Source organism: Lonchura striata, chromosome 12 (assembly GCF_050655825.1).
Source record: "Lonchura striata isolate lonStrDom1 chromosome 12, ASM5065582v1, whole genome shotgun sequence".
Lineage (NCBI taxonomy): Eukaryota > Metazoa > Chordata > Aves > Passeriformes > Estrildidae > Lonchura > Lonchura striata.
Window position 1 is genome coordinate 17,457,687 of NC_140714.1, and position 13,926 is coordinate 17,471,612.

At 39.7% G+C, this 13,926-nt stretch overlaps 2 protein-coding genes across 2 annotated transcripts in view; both read left to right on the top strand.

The window, feature by feature from the left end:
* Positions 1–526: 526 nt before the first annotated feature.
* The window catches only part of IPPK (inositol-pentakisphosphate 2-kinase), a 50,966-nt gene continuing 37,566 nt past the window's right edge, over positions 527–13,926 (top strand). Inside the window, exons 1-2 of the mRNA XM_085590742.1 lie at positions 527–624; positions 1,384–1,434. The gene's annotated coding sequence lies outside the window, so the exon portion shown is untranslated. The remainder of the gene's footprint in view (positions 625–1,383; positions 1,435–13,926) is intronic.
* LOC110469940 (protein BTG1) lies at positions 2,856–4,102 on the top strand. Its single transcript, XM_021529191.4, has 2 exons — positions 2,856–3,004; positions 3,130–4,102. The coding sequence occupies exons 1-2, from the start codon at positions 2,887–2,889 to the stop codon at positions 3,480–3,482; spliced, it is 471 nt and encodes a 156-aa protein (XP_021384866.2). The 5' UTR covers positions 2,856–2,886; the 3' UTR covers positions 3,483–4,102.

The window sequence follows — 13,926 nt, forward strand, 5'->3', positions numbered from 1 at the left end:
TTCATCCCGGGAACGATGACGTCACGCCGCAGCCGCAGGGCGGCTGTGACCCGTCCTGTGCAGCCACAGACACGACTGCCCTCGATAAACTGGGACCTCTAGGAGAGTCAGGGAAGTGCAGTATTTGCTAAAGTCCTGTGCTAAACCCTCATGGTTAAATTACTGGCGTTAACCTGCTTTTGTAATCATATATGACCCGTTTTTAAATGTGGACTGAAAAACAGAGTTTCCAGCTCTATAACTCACGTGGTGTGAGGCCACAGCTATGTTGATAAACCTTTTAAGAGGAGACCAGACGATAGTCTTACAGCACGTTTTTAAAACACAGCTACAATTTTTTTTCATTTCTACAAATCAGTTTACAAACCCCTTGATGGTCTTTGAAGTGAAAACCACTGTGCTAGTGTGACATATTTCCAATTGTGTTATAGAATTCTGATTTTTCTTGCTCATTTCGCTATTGCCCGTGACATGCAGGGAAATTGGGTTATCACTGGAGGTAATTTTCTTTTTCCGTGCAGTGCATGAGCAGCCTGTGAGGAGCCGGTAGGGCCCAAAGCAAGCCCTGAGCCATCGCTCCCAGCTGTGCTGAAGTGGCAGCAGGGATCCCAGTGGAATCAGCAGGTGGGAACAGCTCATCCGCTCAGCTCAGGTGCACGCAGAAGGGGCAGCCTCAGAGGGCAGGTGCTCTTGTAGCACTTTAGCTTTGAGGTGCTGCTTAAAGGTTTATTTTTGTTTCTCCAAGAAGTTGTTCTATCAATTATGTACCAAACTGGGGGAATTGTGAATGCTTTTGTTGCTCAAAACACTGAAGGTACTATTATTTATGTTTGGAATTATTGCTTTTCTCCCTCTAATGGGAATGGTAACATAATGCTTGTCTTTCTAGTCTTGCCATAAAGTTTCTCCTTGCTTTTAAGAATGGTTTCATCTTTTTATATTTAGAGAGAGATGCTTTGAACAGATGGAATAAAAACAAAATTTCTTGTTTAGTTTAAAACCTCTCCTGGCAATTTCTCGTGCTCTGTTTCTGCTGCTTATGTTTAAAGAGACATATATTGAGAACTTAATCTAAGTAATCTAAAAGGAACTGGATTTAGACATTACTTGTTCTTAATTCTGGGTTGTTTTTGTTTGTGTGTTTTTGTTGTTTGTTTGTTTAGGATTTTTGTTTAATAAATTAGTAGGATTATGATAGTATGACTATTTTTTATTATTGCTCCTTTTAAATAATAGTATATTGTCTGAGTGGTATACTTTCAGTTTTACTTTCTCCTCTTCTGCTAGCTGAAACTGAGGAAAAATAGAATGGTAGAACACTTGCACAGGCTTTATTTTTAACAAGATAAACCAAGATACTGACTTCGTTTTCCTCTACTCCAGGTGTTCCTGCTAAAGAGAAAATGACTTGCAGAGGATTAGAATAACAACAAAGTAAGTCTGACATGTAGAATTTTATTTAAATACAGCTGCTCATGGAATAATTTTTGGGCAGGGGGATGAAAGTAACACAGTTACATATTTGCTGATTTCTCATTTTTCTCTGTCTTGCTTACACTGAGTCTTAAATCTGAAACTCCCTGAGGAGAACACAAGAAAGCAAAGCGTGAGTTTAGAAGCTACCTGACAACTGTGGCATTCTTAATTTTTGTAGCCAGAATTTCTTGTTTCATTTGAATATTCCACTTAGGACTAATGGATCCAGGTGTCAGGCCTCAATCCATGTAAGCAGTTTTAGCATTACCATTTGACTCTTGCAATACTTTTAGCTACAACTCATCTGCTTTCTACTATTACCATTATTTTAGTTTACTCATGAGCAAGTTAAAACCAGGGCCCTTAATGTCTGTCCTGGCTTTAGCAGTATCTTGTTTTACTGACTTAAGTGTAAAATCACTGGGGTAATAGGGAATTTGTGCATTTATTCATTTGGGTGCACATACATTGTGGAAGGAGAAACCTCTTTAGCATAATTAAGCATTAAGCTTAATAACTTATGTGTGGATTTGGACAGTTCTTAGTGCTGCTAATGGTAAGTTTATTCTAAATGCTAGTAATAATTCTGTGACTCCAGTGCAAGCGTTTCTTTGTCTCTTATTTCAATGAAGATTGATGTGAATATGTTTTGTGTTCTAATTCTCAAAACACGGAGTAAATCAAAACTGAAGTGGATGACTGAATGAGTCCAGGTACCAGCAGAGATTAAATTTTTAGCTTAATTCCTAAAGTATGAGGTAATAAAATGCAAATAGGACTTCGGTGAAAATTTGTTATAATAAAACAGCATCTTGATCCAGACCTGAGAGTCGGTTAGGAGGGGAGTATTCTGGGTTTTGGGCAAATGTCAAGAGTTTTGTCTTTTGCTGGTCGAGGGAAAGGAAAACCCGCCTGTCAAGGATGACCTCGGAGCTGCGTGTCTGAGATGGAGGGGGTTTTAGTCTGTGCTTGTATTGGGCCCTGAGAAAAGAGAGGGAAAAGGGAGCAAGGCAGGACAACGGCGCCGTCTGCCTGGAATACGGCTGCGATGGAGCTGATGGAGGGATGAGAGGAGCCGCCGCTGGCCTGGGGTGGCGGTGAGGGCAGAGCCGTGGGGGCAGAGCCGGGCCGGGAGCGCGGCCGCGCGTTGCAGCCGCGCGTTGCACCCGTTAACTCCGTTGGGGTGAAGGAGCGGCGGGGCCGCGCCCGTGTGCCGGGCCCCGAGCGCAGCCCGGCTGGCCGGGCCGCCCGTGTGCCGGGCCGCCCGTACGTCCGCGCCGATCCCGCCCCATGGGCAGCACAACAAACCCGCCCCGTCCCGCCCGCGCCGTGCGGCTGTTGCGCGGAGCCGCCCCCGGCCGCGGGGGCCGGGCCCGGCCGGGCGGCGCTGGCAGCGGGGCCGGGGCGGACATGAGGACCGAGATCTCCACAGCGGCCGCGTTCGTGACCCGCCTCCTGCGGGCCGCCGGCGGGGTCGGCGAGGAGCAGCTGCGGTGCTTCCGCGAGTGCCTGCAGGAGGCGATGCGCGGTGAGTACCGGGGGGGCATCCCCTCTTTCCATCCCCTGCATCCTTGCCCTGCATCCCTCCCGCATCCTGCGGGGTCCGGCGGAGCGCAGCCCCGCGCAGAAGCTCCTCTTTGTTCCCTCCCGCAGAGCACTACAGGCACCACTGGTTCCCCCTGGTGCCCTCCAAGGGCTCCGGCTACCGCTGCATCAGGATCAACCATAAGATGGACCCCTTGATAGGAAAGGCGGCGGGGATGATCGGACTGAGCCACGAGAGGCTCTTCCAGCTCTTACCCAGCGAATTAACGCTGTGGGTCGACCCCTTCGAAGTGTCCTATCGCATAGGTGAGGATGGGTCTATCTGTGTGCTGTACGAAAGCCCCCAGCCTGGAGGGAAGGCGGCAAAACAGCTGGAGAGCAGGACCAGCTGCAAGGAGGAGTGGAGAATTGGCAGATCCAGCCCTTCCAAGAGTTACAACATGATGACAGTTTCTAGTTAAAAACAACTCTTCCCTGTACGATGTTGTATGTATCCCAACCTCATAGTAAAGTCAGATATAGCTGAGCTTTTTTTGTTTTTAATTATTTTTTCACCCTATCGTCATTAAAATCATGGTAGTACTGCCAAATTCTTTGTGGCCAAGGGCTAAATGTATAAAGCAATTCTTTACACTGCATGTTCCTTTCTGAACTGTGTCCTGTAAATGCACTGTACAGTTGGTGGATTGTTTTACACATTTATATTTTCGAAAAAGTTTTGCGTATTTGTAATAAAAAGCAATATTGTAGCACTCTTTATGACGGGTTTTAGTCAAAATTAGTACTTGCTAAAAAAAAAATCTGCAATTTGCAGAACAGTAACACAAAGAGGGGTAGGAAACAGATCTAACATAAATCCAGTGATTTGTCTGCACAGACTTCTCTCAGGGTCATTCAAGTTTGACTGTGAGGCACAAATCACCAAAATAACTCTCTATTTTCCCTTTTTCAAAGCATGCATTTATTTGAGGGCTGGGTTCCATCACACCCCAATATTTTAGCAAAAAGAAGCGGGGAATTAGTTTTCTTCTTATTTCTAGCTATGGGAGTAGAAAAATAAAGACTTGCTTAAATGATAAAATTATTCTGACTTGTTTTGGTGGTGTGCTGCTTTTTTTGTTTGGTTGGTTGTTTTTTTTTTTCCCCAGGCTTTTAATACTGCTCTTAAAATTTATTCTGTCTATTTCTAATAATTGCAGAAAGCTTTGTAATTAAAGAGGTGTAGCAATAAATAGCCATCATTATTTCAGATCACCACAAAACACTCAGTTTTGGGAAAGCTTGCTGGCTGCGTATCTTCAGCTGAATAATCTGTGGAGAGCTGGGTGGGTTTTTTGGTACTGAATGGAAGCAAGAGTACTCTTCTAACATTTGATCTATTGCAGAAAAAAAAAAGCTTGAGTTTATAAGGAAATGGCATTTGGCTTTAACGCTGCAACTTGTACCATGTAGGAAGCTTGAGAGAAAATTATCATCAATGCTGTAACTACCTTGGCTTTTGTGGAAGGTAAATCCTGCTGTTTCTGGCTTTGAGTTCCTTATTTTCGTCAGGCTCTCTAATACCAGTTGGGCACAAGATTTAGTGAAGATATCAAATACAGTAGATTTGATGTCATAACAAAACTTTGTGTTGCTGGTTTATGTGGATACTCTTAGTGTTGATATCCCAGTAAAGGATTTAATTTACAGATATTGTGATTCCTATTCTAAGAAGCAGTGGTTTCTAATTCAGCCATAGAAGGCTGCCTGGCATTGCTGATTTCTGTAGCCTGGTGTTGGAGCACAGTTGAACACTTGATGAAAGGGAGCTTTGTCTGGTGTGAGTATGTCAGCAAAAAAAACCCTCCTTGGGCTATGTCAATACCATGGTAGAACACATAGCAAGGGAAGGGGCAAGTCTGGGCAAACTGGAAGGGGCAGAACTCCAGCTCACAGAGAGGTTTTTTCTTTGTTTGCCTTAGAAAAAGCTGTGGCTTGCTGCTTTCTGTTAGCTTATTGTCTCAGAGGCAGGCTTGTCTAGCGGTATTTGTGTAATCTGGGGGAAATGTATAGTGCCATTTCTTAGTAATTAAAACTCTGTAAAAATTGATTGCATGCTTCTAGTCCATCACTCCAATAAATAAGTTTCTGAGTTACTTTAACAAATGGGTGTTAAAGGTCTGGTGGCAAATTGCCTTTTTATTAGATAAGATTGGAAATCGGGTTTCGTGATGTTATTTTATTCTCTTGAGGAGGCAGTAACACTTTCCTTTTCCTCTCTGATGAATATTCAGTGTGGGTAATCCTATTTCCTTGGGGCCTCTGAGGGATGTATTTGACACATTTGTCAGTAATTGAATAGAATAACTTTAAATCTGCTAAGGGTGAGGTGCCTTCTTTGATTAAATTTCATTTGAAAGGTAATTGGCCTTGCTGCACATTGTTAGCAGCCCACTGGAAAAGATGGGTATGAAGTCTTTAGCTTAGCAGGAGGTTTTCCATAGCAGGAAACACTGGAAGTGGAATTGAAGATGACTTGGGAGTCAGGACATGATTTCCAGCCGTTGGGTGTGGTTTGAGGTGAAGGAGGATACAGCAGGTTCTTCTGTTCTTGCCTGGTGTCTGTCCACGTATGAGCAGAGAAGAGCCTGGGTTAATCCAGCCAGGATGGATTCTGCTGCTTTTATTAATCCTTCCCTAAGCAATGGGATGTGTCAGATGTTCTATAATACCACAGCTCCAGTATCCTATGCTCTCTGTAGGTTTGATGTCTATCATTGAATGGGCAATTTTAATGCAAGTTAGGTTTCATGTATTTAAGCTGCTGGCATGAAGTCACTCTGCAGACAAGCAGGTCAGGGATGCCAGGGGAGTTGAACAAAACCTACTGAAGCAAAAAAAACCCCACTTGAGCTACAAGTAAATACCCTGTGATATCTGTGCCATCCAGAGCTGCATTCCATTGCTTTAAAAAACATCAAAGATGTACTGACAGCACAAAAGCTGTTCTGAGGGAATAGGCTGCTTGGTAGTAAGCCAGGGAGGCAGTTATTTGGAGGAGGTAAAGAAAATCAACTTTGTGTTTACCCTGAAAGGTGGTAAGTATTGTGTTCTGCTGTTGCAACAAACAAGGCAAAGTCTTAACATCTTTAAAATGACATACTTGTGACACAAGACTGTCCACATCTCATCAGTCATAACTGATTGGACAGGTTTGGATTCTGCTGGAAGGATTAGTGCATGCTGGCCTCCTTGAAGCAGTAAAAATACATGGAGAAGAATCAGTACATACTTCTTTGGATGAGGAGGGGGTTAACTGTTGGATAACAAAAGCTGAAATTAGCGGGGGGGAAATTGTGCATTTGCCTGTTTCTCCAAAATATTGCCTTGCTGCCAAATTAATTACATAACATTTGTCTGAGTGGTAAAATCCACCTGAGACAGAAGGTCCTGTTAGTTTATACAGCCTGTCCACTTCTGTACTGCAACTATTGTATATCAACCCCTGACTTGATAGTTGGACCTAAGAGCACAGAAATGAGTGGTTTTGCTGTGAGAAATTAAGGAGAGAAGAGAATTGTCTGTACTTGTTTCAGATTCTATTACCTTTAGAGTTAGGTAAATTAAAATATGAAATTTTGGATGTTTAGTTTCTAACCACTGGTCCTTATTTCCTTATACTCACAATGAAAGGTTTTTCAGCATGTAGCAATCTATATTGCCATCAAATTAAACCTGTTTTTCATATATAAAGGATTAAAAAGATCAAGATTTTAAAGTTTGAGCATAAATGATTTTATGCTTTTAGATTTTAACTGGGATTTACATACATGTTTTTTGCCAGCACTTGTTCCGTTTTTAATGTGCCTCAGAATGTGTTCCCAGGGAATGAGTGCACTGAACCAACTGATCTGGATCGCTCCATTCCCACCACGATTTGCTGCTCACCAGCACTGCCAGTGCTGTGAGCTTCACTTCACTGAGAACAATGCAGAAGTCCTGACAGAATTGCTAAAATGATGAGGTCTTTCACTTAAATAATTTTTAATTCCTGTAATGTGTTTTTCACTGTTATTTTGTCTAGAATGCTACATGTTTTAGGTGAAGTTCCTGGTAAAAAACCTAAATAATGAGTTTGTGATTGCTCACACGAAGGACAAATCCCAGGTTTGTTTAGTAGGTTTCTGTACAGCTGGGTTGATTTGCATTAATGAAGTTGTTCTCCTTTGAATGATACACTTACTATGAAGTGAATTAATGCCTGATAAATTAACCTCCTGTTTACATTTAATCCATGATTAGAAGTCTTTTAAGTCTCCTGCAGTTATTAGTTGTTATTTTTTTTACATTGGGACACTTACCCTAGAGAAATGTTCTCTCTGTTCCCACATGAACTGGAAATAGACATTGAGGTCCCACGGATATCCTAAATTCTCTTGGGCATTTTCTAGACTTTGTGGTTATGTTTCTCCTTATGAAACCCTAACATTTATTATTTTTATATTATCTGCTCTAGTCATAAGTATATTTCCATTACTTCATTATCCTCATGCAGTACAAAGTTACCCACATTACCAAATACAGGTAGGCAATGTTTACTGATCACTCCCAGCTTTTTGGTGATCACTTTAGGAATTTTGCCGTCTTCCTCTTTTCAGAACTACAATTCATTTAAGGGCTGATGTATCTTAACCAGTTATACAAAGGTAAAGCCTTTTTTCTTTGCTATTTGAACCATGGATTTTCCTCTCACATTTTTAGCTTCCTTCAGATTTTTTTTCAACTTCACAATAGCTTGTGTATGTTGGCTTTTTTTTCTGTTTCACCTTGGTTTTCTTTATTTATGATTCAGAATTCAGATTTAATTTTAACTTCTGCCTCATGTTGTCTCAGTGTAGCAGCACTCAGCCATCACTTTGGCTGTGTGTGATTCTCCAGGCTGATCCACATTGCCACAGCAGAGTGGGAAGATTTGTGTTCTTGGGTAGTAGAGGTGTGTTGGTTCCTGACTAATAAGGTTGATACTTTTTATAAATTATTTTTCTCATGGTTCCAGAGTCACTCTTAGTAATATATAAGCTATAGGACTGATAGTTTATTTCTTTTCATGGGTTTCTTGCTGTGGAGTGAATTTATTCCAGTAATAACAATTGATATTTAGTTTTCCATTAGAAGGCTATGAAAAATTTTCATTGAGAAGTAAACTGCTGATTTGAGGTTGTAATTTGGGTAACTTTGGTGGGCAATTCATTTTGAAATGGAATTGCATGGAAGGATCTTTCATCTGTTTGGAAGATTCAGTCGCCCCTTGTTTGCAATCAGCAGGACAATCAATGTCTAGAAGGTGTCAGGAGGCAATGAGAAGGCAAATTAAATTGTGATTTGTGGCCACCTTGGTATTATCATTGCTTTAAACTACTGGGGTCTGGATCACTGATGGTAATATTTGCATAGCCTCATTAGCCGTTATGTAGGATGAGTTATTTTTCACAGTGGTTCTTAAAAATCCAAATAAATAAAAGCTGAAAAAGAAAATAAATGTTGGTTCAGCTAAACTAAACAGCAAATCAGTCTTAAGTCACTGAAAGACAAAGCTGCAAATATCTCTCTTGGTAAAATAACTTCAAAACAGAGTAGGAAGAAGAAATATTAAATCACCAAAATATTTGATAATGTTTCAAGCAAACCTCTAATGCTAAATAAATACCCATCTTAGAGAAATAAGTTCATAATCTTGGAGATATGCCAAGTATGAAAGTTTATCTCTGAAACAAAACACATTTTTAAAAGAAAAATGCATATATAAAAGTAAATTCAGTCTTTGTAGATGCTGTGATGCAGCACATTTCAATATGAAATTTTTAGAGGATAAATTCTTATCAAATATATTTGTAGTGAGTACAGTGAACTTGATAAAGCAGTGTTTACTGTAGATCTTTGTGCCTGCAGGATGATGTTTAGGATGTGGCAAGAGCCTAGTCATGCAAACTGGGCTTAAATTGATCATTTCAATGATCAGCTAGTGATTTTGGCCTCAGATGACTGATACTGCTTGTGTAACTCCCAGGATTTTCTGCTACATGAATGAAAAAAATGAACAAACAAGAAACGGAGGAAAAATAAAATACTTCATGATCTGTTTGGGGCCTGGTTGCTGCAGCACTGCTGGGCACTCAGAAGAGAATGCAGCATAGAAGCAAGATTGTTGTATCCCCAAACTACTAAACTTCCTTCATTTGACACTGAGTGCCACCAAGGAATTTGCTTTCCTCCACTGGGACTTCGAGGAGGGAAAGGAACTTGCCTGTTATTTACAAATATTTACAAGTACTTACAAATTACATTACCTACAAGACCTAAACTTTATTTTGCATGCTGCATATAGGTGATTAAAGTATGAGAATTCCTAGTGTTCTGCATTTTTAGATGAAATTCTACTTTAATAAGTGTACCTATCTGTGATATGAATATGCAGTTGACACTTTGCACTAGTCCTCTACACATTATTTATCAAAACAATCATTAACATCATTAGCATCAAAACAACCTTCTGTGAATGTTTCTGTTACAAGTGTGCAACCTGACGGTTAAATTTGCATAAAGACATGTAGGAGTGATGGAAAAGAACATAAACTACTACAGTGCTTTGGCTTTTATATATTCTTGGAATGGATTACTACAAAAGCTGACCCTTAAGACTTGTCTTATCTCACTCTGTGAATTTAGATTATCAAGAATAAATGGGAACAGAATTCTCATAATATATATGATGAGATAATGTTTTATTTAGAGCTCAAAATAAGGTATTACTCATACAGTTCCTCTCTTCTGGGAAGTGTGCTGGGTTTTTTCTGTATATACCAGAGGTCACATCTCTCCTGACTGCGTGTTAAGGGATGATGCAAGAGTTTTGGAAATTATTTTTTCCTGTGGAAAGGAAAAAGATGGACAAATGTTCTGGGGAGGGCTTTGTTTTGTTCTTTTTGCCTCACAGTGTGATAAGCTGATACTGAAACCAGTGGATATTTTGATGTGGCTTGTGAGCTAATTTTTGAGTTGACATGTGCATGCTAAGTCATCAGTTAAGAGTAATTAAATATGTACTTGAATTTAGTAGAAGTGCTGAACATTTGATGTGGAATTAGGTATTTTAATGGATAGAAGTTTTGCTGAACAAAATTAATTCAGAGTCATGAATTGTGATATTTATGCAACACTTGATTTTGTCATTAGTCTTTTCACTGATGTTTAGCTAATGTCTCCGACAGGCCTTTTTTAATGACTCAGTGCTATGCTTTTTAAGTTGTTGCTTCTGTAGGAGTCAGTGGAACTCCTTCTGTGTTTAACATTAAAAGCCTTTTGGCTCAGGGCTGGATGAACACTTGAGGCACTTGCAATGTTTAATTGAGCCCTGTGTTAGATTCATGGCACTGCTTCCAATTGCTGAAGGATCAAATGAAGATTTAATAGTAGCTGAAACCTGAGCTGTTCTGTGAGTCACCTCAGCAGAAAGGAAAATAATTTATCTATATTGTGTCACAAATGTATGTGTGCACCATATGGCTTGATGGTGTATTGAGGGAAGCTGTGTGTGTGGCTTCTAAAATATTGCCTTTTCTTTCCACTGACCTTTAATACTGATCCTTTTTCTAAATTATTCTTTTTCTAAATTTCTAATTTCTAAAAACACTGGACATTGAATATCTCCAACTTCATTTTAGCTGTGATCCAGAGGGGGATGTCTCAGTTTGTGACTAGAAATCAGCAGAGAAGCACATACCAGGGCTTGTCCTTTCTCCTTCCCTGCTTCCCTTTCAGAATATGTCTTTCACATAATCTCTTCTCATTAAATTGTTAAAAGTTTGCATTGACATTAAATGAAGAGAAATGAATGTTTGTTTATTGGCAGACACCATATCTTGACAATGAATTGGGACAGTAACCAGCACTGGATAAAAAGGGAAGGTGAATCCAGTGCTTCCATGAGGCATTTCTTTCCAGCCTTATTACAGCTCCTGTTTTTGTGCCAGACTGGCCAATGTAACACTATATTGCAATGAGCCTTTTGTGCTCTGTTCTAACTGGCACCAGTATATTAAAAGGCCTGGGATCTCCTTTTGCAAAGAGAATTATCTGTCCCACTATCACTTCACAGGGAACTGTGGTTGGGAATACTGAGATCTGGTATCAGCTGTGTTAACTATGTGGGAGCAAACAATTATGCTTTTGGAAAAACTTACCTGTAACATATTCAGCATATCAGACAGGATCTTAAATACTACTTAATTTTTTTTTTTCATATACCTTCTGCTAATCAGTTTTACAACACTTGCAATTTTACAGCAGTTTTTTCCTTTAGTGGTTACTTCAATATCTCTGAAGATTGAATTTTTTGGGGGGTTACAGTGCTGGCTTATTGGTCTTTCTGTAACCTATCTCCCAGTGTGGTAACTGCTTGTAAACTAAATATTTCACATGTGGATGTGATGAATTATTTCCACTGCTCCAGGCACCTAATAAGATAAATTAAAGCTGGAGTTCCATTTTCAGCATTTCAGCTTTATGCCTATTTACAGCTAGTTTTATTCTTGTTTAAAAATGCCAATGAAATATATTGTTAAACTGTGACACCAGTAAGTATTCTTCATTTATACCGTTGTCTCCTGTTTCATACTTAATTTGCAATTTCTAACCCTTTCCCCCCACCAAGTGCATACTGATGTCTTTAATTGGCATTTGTTTACTTTTGTTTGAAAATCATTGGGTGTTATTTATCCTTCCTTCTGTTCCCCATGAATTTGTAAGCACTGTTTTCACAACAGAATTCATGTGGATGCAGCCAAACTGTTCTCTAGTTTTTTTCTAATATTCTTCTTTCCTATGTGTGCCACATCAGTGATGCCTCTCACCTCATTCCACCAGCATTTTCCAGTAGCTGTTGAGTGTTTTCCCTCTTTCAGAGGAGTGGGACACCTGTCACCCAAGAGACACTGTGAAAGGTAGGTTACCATTTACAGACTGTAGTCCTGTGTTTTGACAAACCTTTCACTGTGCTGCAGAAGAACAGCAACTGAAAACCTTGTATGCCAAATCTAAAGGTAGATGTCATCTTTATAAAAAGATGAGGCTGAGCTTTTTAATGATTAAGAGTCTTGAGGAGTTTTTTTTCTACCCTCATGGTTCATTTATGGACCATGCATCTTTGTTTATACTTTTTGGAGAAGAGACTATTTTTCATGTTTTTATGTCCACTTGGTACCTCTGTGTGGCCATCTTAGTATAAAATCAAATAAAGCAGTAGGTCAGTGTTCTTTTCTCATATGTTATATGAACTCCTCATTCATATAAAAGGGTTCCTGTGCATTTGTTTTAGTTGAAATTACTTATCAGTACCACTTCCTTTACTTTAGACATCTGGTTTGGAATGATTGCTTTAGGAAATTGGTGGCAGGAGTGGTTCCTTTACTAAAGGTAAATATTTGTTAGAACCAAATATTCTAGTTTGTATCTGTAAGAGTTAAAAACTAAAATATATGTGAAATCAAGTGGGTATTCTAAGTTGGCAGTAATGTGATGGAGTGGGCCTGAAACTTTGATAGGAAAAAGGACAATTCCCTTTATATCATGAACCATGGTTCAAAAAGACAGTATGATGCTTGTGAAAATTTGCTATCATTTCACTTTATTCCTAACATGTATATGGGTGTGCCTATTTTGAAGATCTTGTGAATATCATCAAGATCTTGTAAAGCCTATCTATGTACAAGGATAACCAAAAACCTCTGAGCTACAACTGCCCTGCAAGAATGCTCCAGCAGGAAGGAAGTCATAGTTCTGTCTTATAGAAATAAAGTACAGCATCTCTGGTTATGAAATAAAGCCTCACTTCCCAAATCTCCTGCTACTGAAGGGAAATTCCTGATAGATAAGCTCTTTATGTGTGTTTTTATTTTTTTTTTTCCAGTGAGTTCTTTGCTCTGTCCCAGTGTTTCAATGATCTCATCTCAGTAAAGAGATAATGCACAAGCAGGATTATTTGGCATTCCACCAAAGCATCCTGCAAAATATCCCCTGTGGGAAGAGCCCAGAGCAGTAAAATGATGCTGGTAGGCAGAGGAGAGGAGTGGGGGCATGAGATGGACGTGATGGGAAATAAAAGGGAAATTCAGGCTTTTCTCAAAATTCAGCAGGACCCTTGGGAAATGTTCACAGAGTGGAAGAAAATGCATTTGGGAGAAGGCTATTTTATCCTCTAAGTTTAGAGGATAAAATCTGTATGTTTGGCTCTTTCTCTGAATGATCACAGAATGATCCTTGTACAAGGATCTTCTAATAAATATTTTTTTCCACCTCTCAGGGATGCCGAGTTGTCCAGGAAGGTAAATATATGTATAACTGTACAGAGAACAGTAAGTTTTGGTTAGGCTGCTCCTTTTTTGAGTAATTGCTGTGAGCAATTTCTGGTGAGCCAGACTGTGGCAGATAACATGGGTTATTCTGAAATGGCATTTTGCCCCTTTGAATCTATGTGAATCTAATCTCCTCTAAAGCCTCTTTATGCAATTTTGGTTTAGTGCTGTGTCCTTGATAAAGAATAGTTATGGTATGATTTTCACACCATGATAAGTCATATTCTAGGACTAACCTCTGAAATGCAGTTTGCTTAAAAAAAAAAAAAAAAACAAAACAGCTCAGGCTTAGGACCTTTGATATTCTGCACCTTTCTTATATTATTTGGTTTTGTCTTCCTTTCTTCTACTTTTTTGACTGAAGCTTTACATCTGTAATCCTCACTCCTATTTTAAGCTTTCCTTTTGTTATTTTCCATTGACTTTGAACCTCTTCTGGTGCAATGAGACTAAAAAGACAGCCAAAAAATACATCCTTAAGCTCAGGGTGACCTGCTATCCCATTGTGTTTCCTACT